At 33.5% G+C, this 27,837-nt stretch overlaps 1 protein-coding gene across 3 annotated transcripts; it reads right to left on the bottom strand.

Annotated features, from left to right (window-relative positions):
- Window positions 1-7,626: 7,626 nt before the first annotated feature.
- Window positions 7,627-26,765, bottom strand: LOC140045416 (uncharacterized). Of its 3 annotated transcripts, none has more exons than XM_072090294.1 (6): window positions 26,214-26,765; window positions 22,355-22,634; window positions 15,541-15,687; window positions 12,382-12,458; window positions 10,013-10,149; window positions 7,627-9,761 (listed from the first exon to the last, which is right to left on the bottom strand). In XM_072090294.1, the coding sequence occupies exons 1-6, from the start codon at window positions 26,573-26,575 to the stop codon at window positions 8,887-8,889; spliced, it is 1,878 nt and encodes a 625-aa protein (XP_071946395.1). In that variant the 5' UTR covers window positions 26,576-26,765; the 3' UTR covers window positions 7,627-8,886. The 3 variants fall into 3 exon arrangements, with proteins under 3 accessions (XP_071946395.1, XP_071946396.1, XP_071946398.1); XM_072090295.1 differs by having other exon boundaries at window positions 10,013-10,146; XM_072090297.1 differs by having other exon boundaries at window positions 22,367-22,634.
- Window positions 26,766-27,837: the final 1,072 nt, after the last annotated feature.

Here is a 27,837-nt window from a genome sequence, read left to right as displayed (position 1 = left end):
GGCTCTTGTGGAGTGGACGAATGAAAGTATGGTGGTCCCACCCTAAATATATTGTCAATGCCATCAATTGCACACCTGCAAACAACTGACAGTAAAATCAATGACATAAATAAATTTTAGTGATCTGTTATGCTACAGAATCTTCATTGGCCTGACGTGCGAATTACTGGCGCCAAATCAAACAACGTAATGCAAATACCGTAGCAAGCGGTAGGAATACAGCGGCGCGGTAAAAGGTAAAGTGTCATTAAAACATAAACTTTAAGTAAACTGTTTCTCTTCCTTGTGTAACCGGTGGTCTTTTCCATCGCCAAGGCTACACGTTTGGTAGGAACTGAGCCGCCTCTAACAACCTTGTTGATTGAGAATATCACTTTTGACCAATCACAGCTCTCGTAATATTAGACGCGAATGGACGATTCTCGTGCAGTCTGGCAATCCAAGGCTAACTGGCAACCACTTTCGACATTTTCCTCTCGCTTCCTTGATCAGCGGCACGATTTGTTTGTATAGCGCTAATAACTAATACTACCTATGCAATATCATTAGCTGAAAGGCGTCAAGAACAAACAAACCCTGTCGCCTGCTTATTGAATCACGACCTATCCAATTTACACCTCCACGAACCTTTGGCGCCAAGAATTTACACCTAATAAATCTCCACAGACAAGTTATTTCAGAAGAGCTTACGCCTCATCAATCGCCCTTACGTCTATATTTTATCTTTGTAATAAATGTAAACCAGCTCATTGGATCGAAACTAATTTCAGACGGCGCTTCCTTTTCCTTTTCCTGAAGTTGTTCTAACGCTCGAGCTGGCTTAAGGCAGGGCGATATTTTAAATTCCTCCATAATACTAATAGTTACCTATAGGTTTACGTTTATATCATCCATATTCATGTAGCCGTCATTATCACGATCATTATTTACATAATCTTTATCAGCACATTCATCTTCATGATGATAGTTGTTTAATTAACCTCAAATATTATTATTTTTTTGATATTTTTTTCGATCTTGTTTACATTCATAGTACTGTAGCCTACTGTTAGTCTTAAAATTATTTTACTCATGTTTATACATTCATAGTACTATACCAACTGTTAGTGTTAGTCTTACTGTGATTTCTGACATCACACAATTGCCGCACTATAATACAAAGACAATAGGAATCTGGTAGAACTCCACGAGGGAAAGCAAAATAAACCATTTAGGCCTATACAACTTACAAGGCATGAAAATTAAAACACTCTTATTTGAATACAATTATTCTTAAGTATATGAACTTAAAGTACGCTCTGTCTGTGTAATGTCGGTGTTTGTATGGCAATATTATTTACAGTCGAATTAACTAACTGATTCTAGATGGATGGATTATCACCTCTCTATAATCAATACAACAATACGTACGTACTTGCTATTCTTGGTCTCATTTTTACCGAATGGCTGATTTCATTATGTTTGCATCCAACGACCATTTTCGAACAAATCAAATTATAATATTGATTACGTCAATCGTCAATTTCAGTGACAGCAGTGACGCGACACACAAACATTACGCGCGCGTACAAAACCTGAGCCATTATTATTCGTCTTTGAACGCCGTCCGCGAAGGGTGTGTAACCGTGTGACAACTTATACAGTTCGTCAAAGTTTCTGTGGCATATAACGCGATGCGACAACCCACAACTACAATTGGTCAGTTCGTCTGGCCACTTCACCTCACCAATATAATATTTGGACAGATTTAGTAAAACAAAATGGAAATGAGCATAATGACCATCATATTCAGTGGTAAATTCAGTGGTAAATTCAGGTGTCAAGTTGGTAGGCCGAAAGTTTCGTTCTCACTTGAACGACGTAAGCGCGCCGCAAGTAATTTGACCAATCAGGACGCAATGGATCATCCAAATTCACTCGCGTACGCGTCGTTGCGCTGCGTCCAAGCCAAATATACATAAAACGAGAGGGACTTGTTACTGTATCGTTTGAAACAAATTCATACTACACTAGAATGTAATAAAACCTGACACCTATTTCTAAGCACGTTTAAATATTGATATATGACACTTAAAGTAATAAAATAATAGACATCCTAACTGTCTCCTCGACGCTTCCACTGCATCATTTTACGCTAATAAACATTCTCTTGTGATTCAATCGAATTCAATTTTTGTTATTTTACGATGTTGTTGGGAGAGGATACTCCTAGAGGAATAGGTTCCCTTGCCTCGTCGTCATTATGTCAACATAGTGATACTAGAAACAGTCCTCCTTTCTGACACTTCAAGATTACGTTGTAAATCTCAAATTTCTCTAATGCAAATTTTAGGAAATTATTATTTATTATTTCAATAGGATATTAAAAAGTTTCCATTTAGTTGGTGACGTCATAGTTTGTGTGTAATTCTGCGAAGAAAATTACCATATATTAAAATAATATTAAAAATTTATTTCCTCAAATCCATACAATTATTACACTAAGGACCAACTTAGAATATGATAGAGAGGGTTTTGGTGCGTTTTAAACTATATCGGATTTGTAATATGGTACTAAATAAAATCAGCATGGATATTATTAGTTTAAAATGTTGATTCGAAATCATCGTCACTACCGAGTTAGTTCGTTTTTTCCGGCTATTATCTATTAATTGTATTCTTTACTAACTACATGATCTCCCGCATTAATTCCACTTTATCACCGCGTAAGCCATTCTCTTTATCTACGATTAAACTCCCGTGTATGCATCTAAGTGTCGATTAAATGGTATTTTAAGCAAGATAGTGTCTAGCTAAACTCCACGATTTTAGACTTAAGTGTTCGGCATTCATTGCTACTGGTTGTCTCTAATTGTCTTTAAAAGAATAATTACCAATAATGGTTCAACGGGAAGTGCGTGGATTGTTCGCGCGAATCTGTATAGAAACGCGTTAATATACGTTGAGTTGGTAATAACTGTGCGGCGGAAGTTATTGACGAATACACATTAACAAGCAATATGTTTACATAAAAGTCAACGTTACATTTGGAGGTCAACAAACATGGAAGAAATTACACTCAAGAACATTTTTCCCCCATACAACTTTTTTGTAATTATGAAATGATGTTTAAAAGGCGTTTACAAGTGGTATACGAGTTTGCGCGTACACATTCTTTGTTCGCGCCAATTTTTGTATATGGTATTCATCAATGACACCATTATTGTCTGCCGATGATCGTCTGCCAATTGTCTGCATGGTGTTGTAATATCTCAGCAAGGTCTTCAACAGAGCAAACGTGTACAAAAGATGAACAGAGGGCAAATAGGCCTATTGAATGAAATCTCTTAATAAAACTTGTTAAAAAAATTAACAAGAATGTCATTAAACTTTTAATACCGGTAAGGTATAAAATATTGCTTTAAAAATCGATGAAAACAGTAAGGTCAGGTGACACATTACGAATATTGGCATCACACGATTCGTGGAAATATTACAAAAAAAATAGGCGTCAAACAAAATCCAATTTAGTTTTTTCGTACATACAAAATAATTTATACTGAACCAGAAAAAGACTAGTTTGGACGTTGAATCAATCATCTCTCCTTCAGTAATAACAGCAGTATGTTAAAATTAGTTTTAAAAAAACCTACTTTAATTGTACTGAACCAGAAAAAGACTAGTTTGGACGTTGAATCAATCATCTCTCCTTCAGTAATAACAGCAGTATGTTAAAATTAGTTTAAAAAAAACCTACTTTAATTGTCCCAAATTTACATATATATATACTGTGTACAATATATTTATAATTGAGAATTTAAATAAAAAACGTGAGATGAACTCACACAAGACAAAACCAAAATCAGTTATAACTCTGACTCTGACTATAACTCTGACTATTATAACTACAATCACAACAGAATTATAGTTTACAAAGATTTTGTCCAAAAAAATGGGCAAATATTGTGTGCATCAAACGAGGAATATTGCGCCAGAAAAGTATGCTTATAAGGCCTACATTTCATGGTATTAGGAGCTTTCGATTTGAGAAGGACCTAGGCCCTCCCTACATTTATATTGAAATTTTATGTTTCTTGGTGAATCTTTATAAAGCTCTGTCTACACTATAAAAGAATGTGTGATATGTCCAAATATGGTAGTAATATACCAAAATATAGTATGGATGTACTCAAATATGGTAATGATATACCCAAATAATTATGGTAGTGATATGAAACATGGTAGTGATATGCCCAAATGGTTGGTAGTGATAATGCCCAAACATGGTAGTGATATGCCCAAACATGGTAGTGATATGCCCAAACATGGTAGTGATATGACATCATTGTGTCTCTGCTTCACATTTGAATTAAATTAGAATATCAGGATGATGAGTTCATGGATGTTTGTGTTTTAAAAGACTTGTTCTTCATGTTAATAACGATGCTATTTCCTAAGTACTCTTTGGTAAGCTTTTTAAACGTGAACGTGCTTTGCTTGCGTAAAAGTTGTAAGATCACTAAACACACAAATGGATTTTCTTTATATAAAATGGTTTTTCGATGAGATTGATAATGTTCTAAGTAATTTACGTCGATTATGTGTATCCACAAACGCCGCGTAATTGAAGAGAACATGGTAAAACGGACATTAACCTCGTCCGGAGTCGAACTTGCTGATGACATTAGTCATCAATCCCTTGACCAACGCGAGGCACATCGACGGACGGTGATATAAAAGAAGGTAGGCCTATTTGACGAGGCCTAAACATTTCGTAGGCCCCTATCGATGGTAGGCCCATTGACGAGCGAATAGGCCTACATAAAGTCGTAGGCTTACCGTACATAATTAGCAACGGTTTAAACGTAAATGTTCGAGTATGGAAGGGTCTCTGTTTGTAAGATATCAATTTGCTTGTATTGTATTGGTTATCAACCCTCTTACAAACTCTACATTTAATAAGAATTATACGCTTTAGACAAATACCCGTTTTTCTAATGATTACACGAATATTGTTAAAGAAGATGGACACATTGAATATAAGATTTGTGCTTTTTGTTACCGTCGTAAATGTAAACTTTATCTTATGTTTTTAAGTGAGTTGTTTTTATGAATTATAAAATAATGGCCTGTTTTAGGTTGCGAAAGTGATATCGACTTCTCTTACACAATATATTTTACGACTACTTGGTTTTTTAAAAAAAGAAAACGCCAAACACAAATCTATTGAGATTTTATGACCGCACGAGCGATCGGCAACTCGTGCCAGCTCGTATTCCGTTAATAATCCTGACACAATCGCGTTCGATTTAACTCTCGTTCAATTATTGTTCCTCGCTTGGCGGAATACAAGAGGCGCTATTTAAATTAACTGACACATCGCTAACTGCCTCTTCTTCAGTTCTGCTTGCATATTTTCAGTCATTTAGTCTCGAACCAAATCAAAAGACGTATTAAAAAGAACAAAACATCCATATAATATTACATCAAGTGTCTATTAACTTCTTATTGAATTAACAAGACGAGAATCGAGCGTTTTGCCTCTTGTAACACTTAACAACAACCCTGCCAGTCTATTCATCCGTAGTGTCATCACAAGATACATTCTTCTTTATTGTTGTCGGGCATGTAGGCTGTCTGGACGCTGTCTAAATTTCATTACATTCAAACAGACATAATTCTAGCTATATAATCTGTAACTATAACTCTAAAATATATTTGATACAGGAGCTGCAAATACGAACTAATTACCATGGTACGCATGTAGGGATTGATTTATACATATACATATACATTTATAGCAATACTCCAGGTCCGTAGGATTCTTTTTCCCGCAAAATGGGACGAGAAAGACGAAAATATTAGACCTAGCCTAGATGAAAATAATTTGCATGAATTAAGCCTTTAGTTGCATGCTCTTAATTGTTATACTCCACGTCTGTAGGGTTCTTTTTTCCCCGAAAAATGTAGAAAAGATTAAGCCTAGCCTATAAATGAAGATAATTTGACTGCTTTGGTAGGATTCATTGTTATGAATTAAGCCCAGTGTTGTGCGCAGCTCGTCGTGCTTTAGGAAAAAATGTTCTTAGTCTTATTGCTATTAGATTGCTTGACCGAATCTTCTGCAGTCATATTTCTATCTATTCAATACACAACAGTGTTTAAATTATGCCGTATTTATAAAATATAGAAATGAATGAAAACTGTTTTTGAAAGTTTACTAACATACCAATAATATATCCATTGTGCCATTCCTTTTCTTTCCCTCACCTTCGAGTCATGTGGGTGTTATTAAGATGTATGTGTAACGTAGATACGTACCTGTATGCAAATTATATGCGGATACAAACATTTCTGTTCTGCAGCTCGTTTTACTGGCTTGTTAAAGCTGCAGGTTGAAAATTCCATGTACAAATTCTTAATGAATACAATGGATACAATATATCGATATTATCGATATATCGATATTATGGAAAGAATATAATAAACATTTTTTAAAACAAAATTATATAAATTTGTTGTGGGTATCGCACAACAGCCGTGTTATCATTTCTTTGTATATGAAATTATAAAATGTATGATGAATGTGAGATTACAAATTATGTTATGAATATTATAATAGAAAGTATAGTGTAGGCCTATAGGTTTAATATGCACGACGTGTTAGGGATTTATCACATAGTTCAATAATCGAATATCATTATATGTGTCATCCATAATCTTGAATCCACACCGAGTTTGGGGTAAACATCATGAGGAGAACACCCCAAGGCCATTCTACCCCAGTCCAACGCCACTGATACATGTCACATCAAGGTCTCCGTAATCCGTATTCCGGTTTAGGAGCCAATTGACAGGAGTGTCTCACCTCCAGGCCTCCTTAATCCACCCCTAGGTTGGGAGTCAACTTGTAAGCAAATCACCAGCATTTAGCTTCCTGCACCCCGGAGTTTTCATACTCGTGATCTAACCGATAGGCCTTCACCGGAGAAATATCAAGAATCGAATAAGCCAACTAAATGCCCAAATCGTGATCAATCCTAGAAAACAGACACGAATCAACCCACAAATTGGATTTCCCCTACTTTCGCAGGAAACGATCACTGGGGGTAATTTCTTTATAAGTGACCTATGATGTTTAGCTTGAACGATTAGTGATTCATTTTATATGTGTAATGACATTCCGAAGGGGTCATATGTTGATTAAATACATGATTCATATTATTGCCAGCAGGCATTTCATTCTTATGGACATTACCTCTTCATATTACGAATCAATATTGTGTTACAGATGAACGGCGGAATAGGCTACTGGTTGGTTTCATCACATTCATGTATTGAAACATTTGAATAAAGATAATACGCACATTATGACGTCATCAAAACGCGCGCGCGTATTAATTATAATTATTGAATAATATTTACTGTTGTAATTAATAATTATGGCAGTGCGATTTTGTTTATTTGCCATAGCTATAGTTGTTTGTGTCGTCATTATCATCAGCAATTATTAAAGTATTATCACCATAATCATCATTCATTATCATAATCATCATCATCATCACCACAAAAACATCATTATTTCATAATTTTCTTTCATTCGGTTTGTTTGAAACAAAACACATTACACATTGATTATTTTCATAATAACCTCATTTTAATGAGAATATAACCATTTCAGAGATATTTTGTATTTAAAAACATTTTTCTGTTATAGAGTTTGAGAAAATCTTCAATAATAACTTTGAAATAAACAAAAAAAAATAAAATAAAATACTATGTCACGACATATAATTGTATAAAGCCATACGAGATGAAAAAGCAGGTCCCAATCACTGTAGGAGTGAGAGGTAGATACACATGTATTGATATACTATAGAGTATAGATTGGTGACGTCATCAGAACAGTAAAACGCAAAATTATATTAAATTTGTTTTTGAGAAAGATTTTCTGCCCGTTAAACAATGTTTGTTATACAAGTTTTCTAAAAATGGCTAAACTACAATTTTGTCGTTTTTTTTGTATTTTCATATAAATAGGTCTGTTTAATTCTGCTTTACTATCATACAAGAACGATACATAAATATTTATCATTATATACAGCTTTTTAATATAGACACAAATAGGGTAGAGAAAGCGAAGGGGGTTCGATGATCACTGCTTTGTTTGATTGTGGTAGCGCCACCTACCCACAAGTTGACGTCAGCGATGGTTCCCGAACACCTAACCATTCGTTTGACCCAATAACATACAGATCCTGTCTTTTTTTACCAAACGATATTTTTTGACTAAAAACATATTTTAAAATGTTATCAATTGCACTGGTTTGTTGAATCAGACGACCAACATTCTAGATTGTAAATAAAACCGAACAAAATTCGATCTATTGTTTTTGTGTTTAGCTCTCAATCCTATAAAGTAAGTCACTCCAATCATTAATTACGTCACTCATATATATTACTAAATCAACAATTTCATTATTACTTCCTCTGAGACCATAATTATCATCGAGTCAAATTACGTCATCAGTTTGTACCTAAACCAGCCAATTACAACAGAGGATGATACGTCATCGATCCGAGTATTTAAACGTAATAAATGTTTTTATAAAATATCTGAATATTATATCTTAATTGTCAAACAATTAATTAAAAAACAATTAACATAAAATACTCTTAATAACGATCCCTCTCTGTAAACGTAATTAGCATTTTTCTAGCACCATTTTATACTTTTTTCTGATGTACGTTATACAGTCAGCAAAACTGATTTGGCCCGCCAGCAGACGACTCGTCCAGGCCAGCGAATGACTCCACACTACATTCCACTGGCTGGCTTTCTCATCATGAGTTGTAGCGAATATAGCATACTAGGAAAATGTAACCACTTTGTTTAACTTTGTATCGTTATTTTGGAGTTACAACTTCACGTTTTTCCAGTCCACTAACCATTTTCTGAATGCTCTGTAGTTCATTTGTCGCCGAGCTTAGCGCAGATGGCGTGAGGTTTGACGCGCTCGAGTTACTAGATATCGGAGACGATGATCCTAGGCCTAAATGGCTGGCAGCAAGGCTCGTTGATCGTAAAATGTTCTCATAAGCTAATGATGTTGCCAGTGGACTGACAGACGAGGGCATACTCGTTCCAAGTCCTAGCGAGTAGGGAGAAAATCTAAATCTTGGGTTGTTCAATATTGCACCAGCGCATGGGTTAGCTGAGTACGCCGAACCGAGAGCATGATCGGCGTAAACACCGAGCTGGCTTTGAGCGTTAAAAGCGAATTGAGGATCTAAACAAGGGTGAGGTGTATGAGAGTGTCCGAGTGATGTTGGCACAAAAGGTAATAGATGAGCCATGCTTCCCAAGCCTGGAAGTCCATTTGCCGCTGTCAATCCCATTGGATGATGCAGGAAAAGAGGATGTGCTCCGGCATAAAATGGCGCCATTGCAGCAGAATGTTGAGAAGAATGTGGCGGTTGAAACAGATTCCTTCGCAAATTAACCGTGCTGGAATCATCATCTAAAAACGGTCTTTTAATTTCTGATCTTTTAGAGTCTTTTGTTGAACTACTACAATCGCGTTCTTTCTCGGGTGTTTTCTTTGTTTGTTTTTCTGATTCTTCTTCTTTATCAATTCTTTCTGATTTATTATCATCATCGTCCTTTGTTACTTCGTGCATTTCGGTGTCTTTAATGTCCGTAGTATGGTGTATTTTTTCATTCATTTGTTCTGTTATCGTTCGTTCGCTCTTTCCATTATCATGGTCAATAGTTATTCCTTCTGAAAAAGAAAATAAAATTATAAAATTAATATTACAATCCAAAATACTACAATTATACAGTAACTACAGTATATGACAAATATTTTGGGTAAAAAAAATAGAAAAAAAAAATTAAATATAAAATATATTTGTTATTCTTCATGAAAAGAAAATACTAGTACAAAATATTATAATCCAAAATACTACAATTATAGAGTAACTATATACCAAAAATTTTTGGTAAATAAATAGAAATTAAATTTGTATTTACCATGAGGTGTGTGCTTCGTGGGTTCGTCATGGCGTTCGTTACTTGTCGTGCTAACTTCGGATGTTTCCGGTTCTGTATCACTTTCACCGTCTTGATGATCTCTAGACTCCATATCGAAACCCGTGGATTGATATCTTCTGAAACAAAGAAAAATACATTTAAATAAATGTTTTTAACGTAAAAATACAAATTGGTATTATCAATATCTTTTTTTCATTCTCAGACAATGCTGCCTGGCTTTATTTTATCGTTAGGAATTTTGAAAGATGGAATTGAATGAAAAGGTTATGACGCCATTTTATGTAAGCAAAGAGTTAACTAACACGCGAGATAATTAGTCTTCGTTTCAAGTCCATAATTTTCAATTGTACGTATTTTATCTCTATTCTCCAAATCATTAGTAACTGAGTAGCGAGCGCGTAATTAACTTTAGCTAAGTGTCTCTAACTTGATGTTCATAATAGAATTTTAACTACACATCATTAGCCGACACAATAACAGAATTAAACGCATTTCTAGATAAATGCGACGAGAACATTCCTCCCTTGGCAATACCATTTTCGATATTGTTAGTTTTATGCACTCGGAGATTTATCAGACCCTGGGGCGAAAATTAGAACATTATTGAACCCCACATTGTAATCTAGCGAAGATTACATCGCTTTTCATTGATTTTTTAATTCGATTCAAAAGACTGAAAGAGAGAAGACAAATGCGGGAAAATACGTCGTACCCCATCGTTCCTAATAGCATCCATGATTAAATTTGACACAAGGGACATTTTACAATTAGCAAACAAATCATGGTAAATTTGGTTTTTGACAGTTCTTCTATACGATAGCTTCATTAAGCATTTGACTTAGACTGCAACCGTTCTTGGCGATTAATCGACTAGTCCATTTTAGATCTTTAGTAATAATAATATCGACGATAAGTAATGTATTTTTTCACAGATCATAGACTCTAAGCGTCTGGTTGGTAATCAACGACACAAAAGCGCCACACTTTGATTTGTCACAATTCACAACTCTTCAATATCTTTTTTTCTCTACAGAGATTTTAATTTTGTATCGACATTTAAGGTAGGACAATACGGATAGGATTTGAAAAGGTTAAGGACCGCGTGTGTCTTGCTCGAACGCTTATACAACAAAAGAATGCTTATCATTTTATTTTTTAAAATCGTCGTATAACCAAACACCTCGGTAGTAAAAAACATTGTTGTAAATTATCTATAACAGAATCGGAGTCATTTATTCGTTTGCTTTATTATCTACATTCACGCTCAAAACAGAGGTTTTAAAACGAGTATAAAAGGGGTCGTTCTGGGGTAGTAAACGTGATAATTTGTCTCTTCTGTTCCCATCGATTTCACCATTAACTAAAAAGTACAACGCTAAGGTTAAATTTTAACAAACTCGCTCGCCGTTCTTTTTAAGATTCAGCCGGCAACACCTGTTTTTAATAATACTGCACATTGTGAGGTCTTCATTAATTTCTCCTTGCTTCAACAATAGCTGTACTTGCAATTTTTTTATATAAATCGGAAGAACTATTAAAGAGTCATAAATTACAGCAATCGTCTTCTTTTATGTGATATTTAATTTAATATCTGTTTAAATTGTTCGCAGTATCTATTTTTCTAACATTTTAAACTGCTATTGTTATTGTATTTAGCGGTTAGTAACGTATAACGTTAATAAATGGTGACGCTACAACTAACATACACGCGTCTCTTAATAATCATTGAGATAAATGGAGCCTTCAAAATCCAATTGAACAAGACGAAGATATTTTTTTAAATGTTATTATTCTAAAGAAACGTTTTAAATGTCAAGTTGAGGTCATACACAAGACGACACTCCACTTAGTTGTCGTTTAAAAACAACAGAGTGTCTATCTTATATTTTCGACCAATTTGTCATCTATCGAACGGTGAAGAAAATTAACATTTATGACAGTCACAATTATTGTGAATCGTCGAGAAAACGATGAAGCGAGAAAGCATTTATTCAGTTCACGCTTTTCTTAAAAGAACAATCCACAGAAAGGCACGAAGAACTTATTACCCGCCTTGAAGTAGGAAGTTTAGCGAACGGCAGACGATAAGTTTGCCCGCGGCGGCACTGTATCACTCGTCACTGCCGTAAACCATAACAATAACAGCGATCAAAAGAAATCATCCTTCATGAAATATAAATGAGCACTATAAAATAACGTACTCTCTGTATCGTATGTAGATAAATGGTAACACTTTTAGGAAAGGTCTTTAAAGGCATTTTATGCATTTCAAGAACGTATTGAATAAAACGCCTCGACTTGTGTTTAAGTGTTGTAATTTTCATTATAAAGTATTATTTTGAACCTACCTTTTCTCTCGCTTGCCGGATCCCTGATCACGAAAACCTTTCGCAAACGGATTATGATCGATTTTCAATTGCGTTATCTGAAATAATAAAAAATAAAACAAGATTATAAATAAAATTAAATGCCACAAACAGTCGGATCTTTAAATCAAATCAATTTATTATTGGCGATGAACCTTCTCAAACATTTATTCATCGATTAGTTTAATTGTCAAAAAGTTAAATTTAGTATATAAAGTAATATCAATAGGCCTACCACACGTGGTGTGTAATAAAGTAATTGTAAATGGCTGTCAATTTATTTTAAAGAAAACGTTAACGTGGTTGTTTCTTTGTATCCGTCGAGTTATCGCTTTGTTAACGTCGTTTACAGATGGCCGAATATTATCACTTAAAATGTAGGTCTAAAACATATTACATTTCAAAATCTGAAGAGCTTGAATACGCTTCTTAAATAAATTTGTTTTTAATTAGAATCAATACGATTTAATTTAAAGTTACGCATTCGTTCAGTTAACTACCGTTTAAGTTATAACAGGCCATTTAACCCATTCCACTTATACATCTATTCACTCATGCTAAGTATATTGGGAATTATATAATAAATCCTCTGGCAACCACTTCAACTCATACTTGATGGAAAATAATATGATGAATATTCATTAGCTGTGGTTAACATTTCAGCCAGGGTTATTAAACCCCTCTACTCGAGCGTGTTACGGTCTTGAAGGGGATATATACCGAACGTTGCATAATCCGCCATATTAAGAAATTGAGATACAATCAACTAAGTAAAGCAAATATGGCGATATTATTGCCTTCTGTGAAGGACCATCGACCATTCATGTATTTTGCAGACGATACATTGCTAGTTTCTTCCCGCCTATTTATGTCAGATTGAAAACCACGCGACTCAGGCGCCAGCGTCATTACGAGAAAGCAGAAAATCATCAAAATAAAAAAATAATAATCTACCAAAATACTCACACCAAGTACCTATCATTTCTCAACATTTAATCTGCACGGATTTGAATTAATGAGTTTATTTTCGATAAATGTTTATCGTAAAAATAAAAATTGTCAATTAACCTATCGTAATCTAAAACCTTCTGCCCTCATGATCGTTTCAAGTGTTTACTATTTGTAATTACAATAAGTAAATCACACTCTATTTTCTACTTTATTTCGATGCGATCTGATAAACCAAACTCAAACAGAAAGATTATGTACTTTTAAAAAACATAGTAAAAGTAAATATTCAAGGGTTTAAGATTATGCTTATATTGTAGGCTACCAAAGTGTAATCTGAACTTTGACCCATAAATACATTCGTATCGCGTAAACTTTAAATTGTCAAACTTCACATACGATTTGTCTATTGATGAATGATGTGTCAATTACAACTAGCGGGCATTTTAAAACTGCATTCTAAAAACACCCGTAAGGTTTATTAAATTGTTATAACACTTTTAGGGTCATAGTTCAAGAAATCAGAGCATTATGTCTTTTTACATAATCGTCGAGTTCATTATTTGTAACACAAAAAAAACGCAATAAAACTGCCATAGTAAAAGGATAAATGACAATGAAATAAATACCCCTCTGCTTTTACAGTTTAGAAGAATGTGATTTAATTACCGGCGACCAAAAGTCTGTTATTCTGCGCATTAATTAATGTCAATCAACAAGCGCTAAGCTGTGGTTATTAATGTGTTTCTTGATCAAAATTAACATACATATATTTTAACTTGTGAACAATGACCTAATTAAAACAATTTAGATTTTCAACTCATCACAAAGAATTAAGACACAAAAGAAATCAAATAATGATGTGTGTCCATTTTAGGATGACTACTTGCGAACCATTTGCAGTTTTAACACCGTTGGATGTTTTATAACATCAACACTCAACACACTGTTATTAAAACGTTAATTTGTACGTGAGAATAGGCGATAGTTGTTACTATATTGTATACCAAAACGAATGCCTTTATGGCACGTAGCAATGATTATATTCATTGGATATAGTCCTCAAATAATAACAATTCAATCCTCTACTCCTTCATTCTTGTGCTACAATATCGGACAGATAATTAAAATTGTTTTTTATTATTTTTTCTGGCGCCAATATATTCAAAACTGAGTGTACTACCCTACAGTGTGTTGAGAGACATAGTAGATTCAAGATTCAAATTTTATTACGGGGTACGGGGTTAATTTATCACAACTTGTGTGAGAGTTAATAACAACCCGGACTTATAATTTACTGTAATTTAAATATTAAAATATACAAAGATTCATTGTCACGATTCTCAGAATTGTCAATTTAAGTACAATGTTGTGGGAGGTTTATTGTTAATGCAATGTAACAATTTTCGCAAAAAAATCATCCTAATTTTGTTACGCAGTTAACCAAAGGTTTGTTTAAAAAGGGAGTGACCTTTCCTATAAAAAAAAAAACTTCGATAAATCGTTGAATCAACTGTATTACTGTAGACGGTGCGTTTACTAAACTAACGTCTTCTACTATCAATCATCTTCATAAATTATTTAACATTTAACTTTGGTTGGTGTTAAAAGGAGGAGACACAAGAGGTTGGTTGGTGTTAAACACCCCCGCACTGTGGAGCCACAAGAGGTGTTACTAATTAACACAAATACATTGTAATCGTGTTTATTTCGTGTACTTTGTAATAACTCTTATTTTATGTATCCCAACTCCCAAGAACATCATAAATGCAAACACGCGAAGAAAAAAATGAAATACTAAACACAAGAGCGGTTATTATTTACTGACTGGTGGAATTTACCAAAAAGCCGCGACACCGGATGCGGCGGAATGCGGCCGGACGGAGACAACCGTCCTGGTTTATCAAAAGCAAGTCGAAGGAGCAGAATACGAGGTGGTTTAACATCAGAGTTCAACATAACAAACAGATGCTAATGAGTACTGTGTGTCCACACGAGGAGATGGTTGACAGAGTTAAGACGTCATTTTGTAGGTCAGCCAACAACTAGAGCTGTTAACACATGAATCAAGCCCCCGTCTCAAGGTCGCCATGTTCTATTCCCTTTAAAAAATGAGACCCACTAATAAAAGATGCCCTCATTAAATTAAGCTAGGCGCCTATGTAACATTTGGAAATACCGATATCTACATACCTTCTCGTTCTGGTAGGCTGTAACAGCTATAAATTCGGTCTCTCTAAACACGAAGGTACGGAACTGGCTCCATGGTAACTTGAGGATATCATTGGCCTTAACGATATGAAAACGAGGCTGGTACTTATGCATCGAGTTGAGTATTGTCTGCAAAAAATAAATAATTAAATATATTAATTGCCGCATCTACATCTACATCTTTACTTAAAATTCACATTTTTTATCTGAACACAATTTTATCAGTACTTTTTAAATACTTATATTTTGTCGCATTTGTTACCGTATATCGGTTTGTATTGTTCTAATTTATGTGCGTTGGTCAAATAAATAAGTAAAATGCAGTTTATCTTTTTAATTAAGAACTATGAAAGTTGTAGCTTTAACATTGTATAATAGTTTGTATATGTCTTCTATTTCTAGCTCTGATTAGTGTCGACATGTTAAATCAAAAAGAACCGACAATAGGGTGTTGCGACGTCATCAACTGTACTTTTAAATTAAGGGCACCATATGTTTCCTGACCTAGTTACATACAGTCATTTACCAAATATAATTTGGAAAACAAAACAAAAATATTAACAATGGCGTTTCTAAATGTCTCTCTATTAAAAAAAATATTCAAGAAAATATTATATAATATATAAGTCTAGGCCGGGCTTACAAAGAAGTAAAATAATCTAGTACGCATGCTCAGTTTGTTCGTTAAAAAGTAAAAACAAGTTTAAACTGACAACGTTTAACATAAGATATGTCTGCCTACAACTGTTATTTCAACAAAGTACATTTTGAGCAGCAGGTATAGATGATGGAATTGCTGACAAATCAGACGACATTCGTTGTCCACTAAATCGATCCCTAGGGGCCCGGGATGAGTTGGGGGTTGGGCAAATGTTTGACGAGTTAATGCTAAATAATAGTATAGCAATATAACTGCTATTTCCTGTTAAAGTACAGGAGAAATAATACATTACGTTAAGTTTAAGGTCCTTTAATAGCGTTTCCTGAATAAGGGTCATGCCATGTATAATAACAGCCATAAGCATGTTACCAACTAAAGTATGATTTATGGTTCCAACTTGGACGCAACGCAAGAAAACGTAAACGCAACGCATGGAAACAAGCGTAACGCAGGTAAACGTAAGCGCAACATGGAAACAAGCGCAACTTCGCAGGGAAAGGTAAGCATTTTCACCAATCACAACCATGATAATTCATACTGCCGCTTATGATTGGTTAACTCAATGCGTTGTTTTTACAGTTCGTCTTTGCGTTGCGTTCACTGGGAGGAACCAAGCTTTACATTTCTTTTTATATTACAATATCAAACGTTGTCATCATAAATAATTACTTTAAAATAATTAAGTATCGTATAATTAAACAAGAGAGATATTACGTAACTAAGTAAGCAGTTTATTATTCAGTCCTTAATTCTTAAGAAAAGAAATAATTAAATCGTAACGAATCACGATTTGGTTAACTGAAAGCGTTCCTAATGACGCGACTTGTGCTTTAATGACGCGACTTATGCTTTTCTCTAAAGTTCTTAAATCATGATCTCGATTCGTCGGTTACCAAAGATTAAATTTAAACTCATTAAAATCCAAGTAGGCCAAAAATTCGATTAATGTAATTTATTTCTGTATTCTTGTATTGACTTAAACATGATTGACAATGTTAAACATTTTCTATAAACAAACTTAAAATAATCTCTTTAGCGAGGATTTGTTAAAATTCGCTGGGGACTTGTTAGGTCGAAATTGCTCGTTATTAAGTGGATAATGTATGAACTATGGCTTCTAATTATATTCTAAAGCAAGACCGGTTTGGAAAGCTCTCCTGTGCCCATCCCATTACTAAACAAGTCCACACTGCTAAGCCTCTATCAACTGGTCGGGTTGCTATGTGTCCCCACTGATCAAGACGGGGCTGTAAAGCCTCTCTCCCGGTGTCAAAGAACCGATTTGTCCACTCCTGATCAAGCTTAAGATTTAATGCTTATTGGTTAAATTGTTATTTGTATAAGGCTATCATAGAGATATGGTTCATAAATATGTCTATATGCTATACTATATTGCTCTGTGAAAACATCACATGGCCTAGAGAACAGAAGCTCGACGATCTGTAGGAATTTAATCAGGAAATTTGCAGGCAAAACCCTTTAATGACTAAAGTAAACATGGCGCGAACAGACGATCTACTGTACTTTGTCGTCAGCCTTTCGAGGACGAAATCGTATACACAGTGCTCAATAGTATATAAAATATAGAATCTCATAAATTACAGAAGCTTGTTTATTGTGTATCCTCATATTAATTATTTTGGTTAAATTGTACTCTGGTTTACCAATGTAGGTCTATCTGTATAATGATTAGTAGTAGATGGGTCTATCAGATCATTATGAAATAATTTTTCAAGCTCATGTTTTAATAGAAAAACATTTTTTAATTCATGAGTCGTTTCGAACTGTGTCGTAATGTAACATTAACATTCAGCCTTTAACATAAAGGGTTCTTGTACGTCACGAAAGCGATATGAATTCATTCGTTAAAGCTCAAGCATCGTACAAAAAACAAAAATGTATCTAGTGTAGATGAATTCCTACACGTAGTTCAAATGTTATCAACGATAATTTACAACTAATGTGTAATATACAAGTCTTTAACTCAACACGAACATTATAAGTCTCTTGAACTTGCTGCCATTACCGGCAATACAACCCTCTTATCAAAACATTTACGGCAAAAGGTGCGATTAAGTATTGCCGTTTATACCACCTTTTGTTTACTTTTGAAAATAATTGCCGAGTTATGGAGGTATAAATCGTTGATAATCACGGTGCTAAGGGACTATAACCCTATAACACTCAAGAGGATAATAGAATTGAAATGTGTGGATTATTCATAAATATAATGATAATACACCGCGGATCACTTGTGATACAAAGTCGTAAAAACACCGCCGCGAAATTAACCCCGAACGAACAACACTTTTTGCAGCCGCGACGAAATGTTCCTATGTTATATTCTGTACAAATAATTATTTCTCCATGGTTATATCCTGTAAAATGTCAAATGTAATACAGTTATAGTTTATACATCATAATTTAATACAGTACAAATAGCATGTATGCCTAGCTTGCTTAAATGTAGTTTTTATTTCAAAAAAGCTAACGATAATGTAGCACATTGCCGTTGTAAATACAGATGATTTGTTTTTAAAGCAGGCGACGAAAAAAAGCACGGAATTTTAACTAAAATAATCGTAATAAAATGTATAAAGATTGTATTTCGTGCTATTCGATATCGCGAAACCGCCTGAGGGGCGTTTATAGAAGGAGCCACACTTATTAATTGAAGACAAACTATCAATGCTCGTATCGTAATATTCAATCGAGATCGTCTGCAATCGTTTATAATTGCACCAATTTTCTTCTATGAAAAGGGAAATTCAAAAGCTCGTTTTGAACAATACGATCTATTATGGAAAGAGACAGTGTTTAGGAGACGATGTACTTTTTGGAACAATTTAAAACTCGGGGTTTACGCACTTAACAGCGTAATTAAATCTTCAATGGATCGAATATAAAAATATTATCTTTAGTAAAATACAACGTGGCAACAAATGAATATGTTGATTCTGCTTAATACTTAAGTGTTTCTACAAACGTGAATAAAGCGTGATTCCTAATATTATACAAGAAAGAAGTATTATAACAAGATAGCCACTTCGTTTTGTATGTAAACCGATAATCGACTCATTTTGTTAATTATTTTAATACATCAACGAGTCAAATTTTTAGTCGTCATTTCAGTAAAGTGATTTTTTAATTCAAGATGCATAACAATGTTCTAAACACGTTCCAATTCTAAACAAATTTTGTAGCGTTTTTGAGATGTAAACTTGAAAACCGACTATAACGGGCGTAGATTATTAACCGTTATTAAGACGTAGCACGAAGTGAAATAAACAGTTTACATGATAATCTGTACCTTATACAAGTTACTAAGTAAGAAATTAGCCAAATTGACGAAGTTTATGATGATTTTGAACGGCAGTTTATCAACAACTCTTCGTTGTGGTGTTTAACGTAACACAGAATGTGCTCGGTAACTAGCTTACTTAACTCACGATGAATTAATCAATTAGAGATCTTCAAGTCTAATTAACAGAACTATGATTAATTACACATTGTATGCCTTCAAACGGATGGCGTTTTGTTAACGACACGAAATACATAAACAGGAGTAAACCCTAAAACGGTAAATATGCTTGACGGATGTGATTACGTGGAACATTGTTTTTAGTTACCATACGAAAGGGGGAAATCTTGCATTTGTTTATTGCAATGGAAATGGATGTATAATTGATTGATACGATAGGTGAGGTTGATTCTTAACTTCATCAACCTGTCTGTAAAAAAGCATTGTAAACACAATTCTCTTAACTTTTGCTGAAATGAATCACACAGTTTGTATCGGTAATATTCATTTACATTCGAAAGTTTTCGTTTCTTCATTAATACTATAATATTATACTTTAAACGAGTGGAGACTTAACGCGAAATGGAGATGTTCTTTTACGAAAGTTACACCTCGGTTTTATTAGAAGGACGCATACATTGTGTGGTTTACGGATCAATTTCACAAAAACAAACGTACTTAAAAATCGATCGTCTTTACCCTTTCATCAAACAAGTACTCTATCTATTGTTAGAGCGTCTTTATCCATTGGTAGTCATACACTGGTTGGCGCCAGCTATCGAGCTTAGCCAGGCGGCGCTAACACTCACTTTGTATCACCACCGCGATCTTATGTATACAACAGAAAAATGATTATATTTAACGACGAAAACATAGTTTAACAGTTAAATACACGTCGATAATGGCAACACAAATGAACGCTTTAGGCCCTTAAGTATATTTTTTCGAGATTTCGTTATTGATTATTTATAGGATTTCACGTAAAATAATTAATTGTTAAGTTTTAAAACAAGTTAACATTAACAACAATAATGCATCCATTTTGTTACAAACAATAAATACCAAAAAAAGTTAAACTGTCCTTTTTATGATTCTTAAGATTTGATTTTTATAGCCAAATAAAAATTATGTACTTAGCAAAACAAGCAAACGAAATGTGAGTTATGGGAATTTGAATACGACGAAATATTAATTATAACTAAACATGTTAAAGCAATTTCACAGGTTTACTCAATATACTTTCGTTAGAATATTTAATTTTCTTATAGTTACACGAGATAAAACAACAAAGCCTTTAAAAGTGTGAATGACACGATATATTTGATATTGTCCAATTCAACGAAAAAAAAAATTAATAATGTCGATATTTCATTTGAAAAAAAAAATCGTTTGTGGTTTATTCTGATTTAATACGTGTTGTATCCTTTCTTTTAATAAAAAGAAGCAATTTGCATTTGTTTAGAATCGATAAAACATTCAATTTCTTAGCATTTTAGTCTACGTACAATAAAGCTGTATCTTTTACAAAAGTGTCCTATATAAATGTTGTTATGTTAGATTTGTTAATCGTGCGATTTTCTTCGCAGTGTGTCACATGTTGCACTCTGTTTGACCTCATTTGAACTCGTTATATTTTAAATTGTGGCTTATATTCAAGTTAGCGTTGTCAATCAAGAATCGCAATAAGATTCGGCGCCAAATTGTGAGTGATATTTTGTCACTACTTTGATCAGATATTGAGCCAGAATTCTACAGTCAAACATCACAATTCATCAAGATGCTAAGCCGGTGAATTATGAGCTGAAGAGTTGCTAAATCCTACAAAAAACAACCCACTTCATACGTGCTACAGGCCTGATAGAAAAAATCAATGCACGCGATCAACGCTTTCGTTAAAATTAGCAAGATTTATTTTGAACGTGCGAGAAATTCGCGAAAATTCATTTTTATCTTTCGTTAATCGAGTGGAGGGTTGGGCTACCTCGAGGCAAGAGGAGGCGGAGAGAACTATAAACTGCGATATTTTTTAGTTTGACTTCCGAAGTTACGCATGCTTAATCTAACGTTTCCAACTTAGACAATCGTGCGTAAACCAAACGCAAAATGATTATACAATCATATAATATTACAACTAGAATAATCCGGAATTATGTTAGCGTAATGACAAAAGAAAGTAATGGTTATGTTTGAAAGATTTAACAATTAGTGTATTAATATCTTAAAGAGAATTATTAATAGTAAGATAAATTGAAAAGAATAGCCTACTACTATCCAATTTATAAACAAAGGTTGTTGTGTTGGGGTTTTTTAAACGATGGGATGGAATACAATCTTGATATTTAAACGTTACTGTACTCCATCAAACACAAGTATAGGCATAAGTGTAAGATTAAACGAAAAATATGTTGATTTTAATATTTTTATATCTTACACATTTTTTTTTTTATTAAATACAGCGTTACCTCCTGATATAAAAGAGTTGCATTTTCTTTTATAAACAAAACGAATACTATACTACTGCAGTATCCTCCATCACGTAATTCTATAACAAATGTATAGCTATAAAGCATATTTTGAAAATGTAAACATGGTACTGGACATAGGCCTTGTTACTGGACATAGGCCTTGTTACTGGACATAGGCCTTGTTACTTGGTGAAGTTACAACGGCTTACGATCTTTACAGTTATTATTTCATAACGGTTATAGTGGGCACACTCCTACACAATTCACTAGGCCTACGGTTACGAGTTTCTCTATATTATATAGGCCTACTGGTAAATGTTGTAAATACGAAGAAATTCGCGAAGAAAAGTTTGTATAAAAGAGCCTTACATGTGTACTTACAAATCCATGTTTGTCCGATATGTTATTTGTAAGTTTTAGCTTGTGAAACGAAACGACTTTCTGCATCCACTGCTCCCCGGTGCTTGGAGAGTCCGGGTGGATGTACATCCTTTTGGGCATCTCTGGGTCCGCCTTTCCCGCCACCATCCATCGGGAATTGTGAAATTTATACCGACAATCGTCGGCTGCTACTATGTCCATTAGAAGGATATATTTAGCGCGTTTATCTAGACCAGAGACACGCACTTTGAACGACGGAAACATACGTCTGTAAATAACAAGAATATCAGTTATTAAAATCAGTGTATAACTTGCAAAGCAAACGAAAGAGTGTAAATAAATTCTGTATAATGTCCTCTTCCTAAACATATCTTAAGAACCATTTTAATTACTATAAATACGACCACGAATATCAATATAAATTATTTTTAACTAAACTTTATCATTCTTGCAAACCAAACGAAATGTAAATAAAATTCTTTAATCGTCTTCCTACATATATCTTAATAAACATATTAACTACATATGAACATCAATATATTTTAAACTAAACTTTCTCGGAATGTAAACAAAATTAATAATTAATCAAAGAATACAGAATAGAAACTTATAACATTTACTCAATTACTCATACAACGTAATTCGGCGATTTACATTTGACCCAAATATTAAACTTTTCAGGGTTACATACTATAATTATAATCCCAGATATGAAATAGGCTGTGCAATAGCTTGACCCGTCTCACTCGTTAGTAAACTATAGCGATATGTAATAATTGGATGGTAAACCAATTGCTCTTATACTTCATTCAATGAAATCACTACAAATAATCTGTAACTATTTTTCCAGATGATTTGTTTTGATGTTAACGTATCGATGACAGTATTTGCAATACACTCAAATGATCAATCTCATTTATGCTAAATTTATTAATACAGTTTTAGATTAATACTTTCTGATTTGTAGTATACCGAATAGGCCTACTGTTTATTTAAATATACTATAATATCTATATAACTAACTATAATATGCTTTACTTGTTATCATACAGTTAAATATTTAAAGTCATACCAGTTGAGGAACCATTAATATTTATATACATTTTTTTTAACTATATAATATATCTATATAACTAACTATAATATGCTCCTTTTTTATCATACAGTTAAATATTAAAGTCATATCAGTTGAGGAACGGTTAAAATTTATATCAATTTTCTATAACATAATATTTACTAACTTTACAGGCACCCTTTAACCGTACCTATTGTTCAGTTAACACATGCGTTTTGATATATTCAGTGTAAAGATCTTTAAGCTATAGAATCCAATTATTATAAAACTCGTTTATTCTGTATAGGTTAAATTTCCTTCTAAACAAATTATAAAAAAATATATTTTATGAACAATTTGTTTACATGAAATATTAATCAAATTATACACAAATACAATGACTATAATAACTTTCATTAGGCCTATATAAATTTGTTTGTAATATTTAATTTTGATCTATTCTGTGTTTTCAAATATATTTTATGAACAACTTATTAACGTATAATATTAATCTAATGATGTTAATACAATAAGTTACTTTAAGTAACTTTAATTATATAAATTTGTTTTTAATATTCATTATTGATCAGTATTGTTTTAATATTAAAGCATCTTTATTAATATTATGATAAACTGCTAATCCTTTTTATGGACAAATGGTTTACACCTTCGTTTAGCGTATGTAAAGTCTATCACATAAAACATTCCTTTACTCGGAAATATTGCAAAATTTCAATATTAGAATCAATATCTTAAACACTATACAGCCTAGAATAAAATACGAGACATGTCTTCAATTTACAACTACTTGAGTATATGGGCATAACATACGAAAAATAATTTATTATGTTGTATATAGTATACAGCCCTGTATAAGTTATAAACAGTAATTGGTATGTGTAGTAGGATTATTAAAATGTACCGAGTATGTTTATATTAACATTTTAAACAAACAAGTGTTGTTATGTGGTTTGTATAACGAGTTTATCAAATAAATATTGCTGATAGAATGCTGGTATATCTTGAATATACTAATTTAAAGGATAATTATTGTTGCACAATTTGCTGGGTACTATTAAGTATTGAATTATGTGTAAATATAATATACTTAAGCCATATACGGCTATAAATATGTATATTAGGCCTACGAATACATTAGGCATGATAACGAATGTAACAATGATACATATAATTATATAAATGTCTTCTTGATGTGGTTAAATGTTTGATGATTTTTGTATAAAGCCCATATATTTTTTGTAAATACAATGCTTTCAGCTTTTGCTGCTTTTTGTATTGAGATATTTTTAAACCAAAATAAATAAATGAATTTATACAATTCTATTTCTTATTTTTCTAATATACAGTTTATTAAGAAATTGTTGTTACCGTATATTCTACACAACAATTGTAAGGAAATATATACGATCTGTACTGTAGTTGAACTTAACTGAAAATTGTAATTACATGACTATTGGCCAGTTGGATTTTTATTTCTCTAGCCTAGCTAGAATTTCTAGCCACCTCGAATCATGACCGGAGCCGACGCCTTTTAATCAGGGGAGAGATCGGGGGAGAGATACTTCATAGGTACACTTACAGTAAGGCCTGAACTGAATTACAAAGCAGGTGCTATTATGTATTGTCTAAATTGATCAAAGTTTTCCTTTTCTGATTTTGACACTAATGGACAAGACATGGAACCACCTGTAATACCAACCAAACGGAAACCCTAGCCTAGCCATCCTTTATCACTCAAACGTATAGTCCTTTGATCCACATGGGATACGGTTCAATTCGCACGGTGGACAACTCCACGGGCAATGCCCTAAGGACGTACAATACCAACATTTAAAATACAAAATCTATCAAAAATCTCCACACAATAACATTACGTGTGAGTGTACTTTTTACTTAGTTAGGCTAAACCATAAATAACAATGAAGCAAAACCACAAACGATCAATTGGTTAAAAAGTAGAATAAAACACGGCTAATCGGCAAATATATTGTAACTATTGCTTCGTTGTTAACAAACTATTTAAATTGGAGACAGATATCTTCTTCATTTATTAATACCTTATTTAACATGGTCGAGCACTGATTGCAATTCAAAACAAATGTTCTAGCTAGTGTCAAAACCAGGGTATGCTACATAAACACACGAAGTCAAAGGTAGACATTTATACAGAATGTCAATATATACATTACGATTGCTATTCTGTCAATATTGTTCGACTATGAAAGTGTTATTAACAGTAAAATGAACACATTCTATTATTTAAAACAAGGTTTTCAATGAAACCAGTGATTTAGGCCTAAAATATAGGCTAATGTTATAGTATATGTTTTTAATCTATATAAAGATAGTGAATAAAATATTCTGTTACTATCTGACTTTAAATGGTAAGACTAAAGAGTGTATAATATAATAATTAAATATTGTTTCCACTATAAATAATACTATACGGTAATACAAACAAAGAATGTGATATCTCAATCACAATTATTTATACATTAATGTGAAGTAAATAGACTATAAGTTTGGTTTTAAACTTACAATGTTTAACTCACAGTACATATAACTTTTATATATTACAAGCTCTCTCACGTTTTATTAAATGAAATTTAATAATTACTAAATACAAATACTTAAATACAAAGCTTATTTATTAAGAATACCTTACAGTATACTTATCAATTATAAGTTGATTTAGTAATCTGACTTATGCTTAGGCTAACTATAAACTAACTTATGCTTAGAATTTAGATTACTAAAAAGATAAACACTTACCTTCCAGATTTTGTTATAACCATTTCAGTTCCAAATTTATGAAATTGATCCCAAAGCTCCTTGCCTTCTAACATAACCTGTGGGTCATCAGTGTCTCTTTCTTGTTGTTCCAAACTTGGAAAAGGCCTAAAAGACGGCCTTTGAGATGCAAACAAATCATGTGAAAACGGGTTATGATGAGGATCCGAAAGTTTTGGTAGGCTAAACGATGATGGGCTGGGAAGTCCATGTGTATGCCCTGGTACAATCCCAGGGAAAAACTGTGGCTGAGTCAAGATAGTCTGAACAGAGAAATCCGTTCTTCTTGGGGGTAAGATGGGTGCGTAAGCCATACCAGTATCCGAAAGCCAAGACTGCTTCATCAAAAAGATATTCCAAAAAAGATGTTTTATTTAAGTGATATGTAACAATCACCTCCACTCTCTAAGGCCTAGACACTAACTGTTTTAAAACTTGACAGCACTGTACTATATTACCATGAGAGCAGTTCAACACGCTGCCGTCGCCCCGTTAGTTTATATCTCTAGTAGCCTCATACGTAAACTCCGTGAATACATTTACACACACTGCCTAAAACATACCCTCCCCTGTTAAGGCAATACTATTATAGCAGTAAGTAGGAAACTCGTCACCTGATTGGCCGATTGTCACCGAGCGTCCAATCAGAACGCGTATCACTGTGTAGTAGGCGTGTTTGTTGCTACTCGGCGGGATGTACGATCTTTAATGGAGGTGTTGACTGGCTGAAACGTTTACAAAATACCCCACATCAATCCCGTGAAAATACAAACATAATTAAATAGCCACAAATATTGCAGTCAGTCAGTACAAACGCTATGGACTGAAAACAACAAATGTATAGATCGCCCGCTACTTTCTTCTTCAGTAGAATAATACTACTACTTATAGACGCCTTTAAATACGCAATATTACAAATTGTAAAAACAAAACGTTGAGTATGTCATCATCAGAGATAACGAAACATTATAATTTACACTTCAATACTTAAAACAACTTTTAAAATTAGTATTGGTTATTTATTTTTACTGTCGCCATCTCAAGATCATAATGGGTACAGTACATTGTTTTTAATTTAAGCGCGTGTTACCAAACGGCGCCTCGTGTAAGCCTCAATACCTTTAGGTGTTAAAATCCCTTGGCCTATTGTTTATTATCCAATTTTCATTGTTTTGTGTATTGAACGATAGAAATACGATTCTCGATTGGATGAAGTCACCTGAAATTAAAAGAACACCCCGGTACCGCAACCGCTTTGATACTGTACTGTATTATATCAATTAGTTTTCCTATCCCTCTTAATTTTCATTTTTGGGCTAGCATTAGCCCATTGTAATATTGGTATCTTTTTATTAAAGGCGGGTGGAATAAAAAGCGAGAAAATGATCGAGGTCTAAAGCGGAGTGATTAGCTATTCTCGCCTTCATTTTGACGCAAATACTTAAGTAGTCCTGGCGCCGATGATGTGACGTAGCACAATAAGCACTGTCTGCGTATTGCTTTCTATTCAGTACAACAGCATGTCGCCCTGTAACATGTATAACGGAAACATAGCAACGGTCACTAAGCACTTGCTTAAACACTGTTGGCTGGTCGAGTGAGCCCC

The sequence above is a fragment of the Antedon mediterranea genome, chromosome 3, assembly GCF_964355755.1.
Source record: "Antedon mediterranea chromosome 3, ecAntMedi1.1, whole genome shotgun sequence".
In the NCBI taxonomy this organism is placed as follows: Eukaryota; Metazoa; Echinodermata; class Crinoidea; order Comatulida; family Antedonidae; genus Antedon; species Antedon mediterranea.
Note: the sequence above shows the minus strand (reverse complement) of the source record. Positions and strands in the feature narration are given on the sequence as shown.

Coding starts and splice junctions, on each gene's coding strand:
- LOC140045416 (XM_072090294.1), bottom strand. CDS start 26,575: ATGAAGCAGTCTTGGCTTTCGGATACTGGTATGGCTTACGCACCCATC. Junction 15,688..22,354: donor ATGGATTTGTAAGTACACAT/GTAAGGCTCTTT, acceptor TATTTTTTGCAG/ACAATACTCAACTCGATGCA. Junction 10,150..12,381: donor TCCGGCAAGCGAGAGAAAAG/GTAGGTTCAAAA, acceptor TCTTTGTTTCAG/AAGATATCAATCCACGGGTT.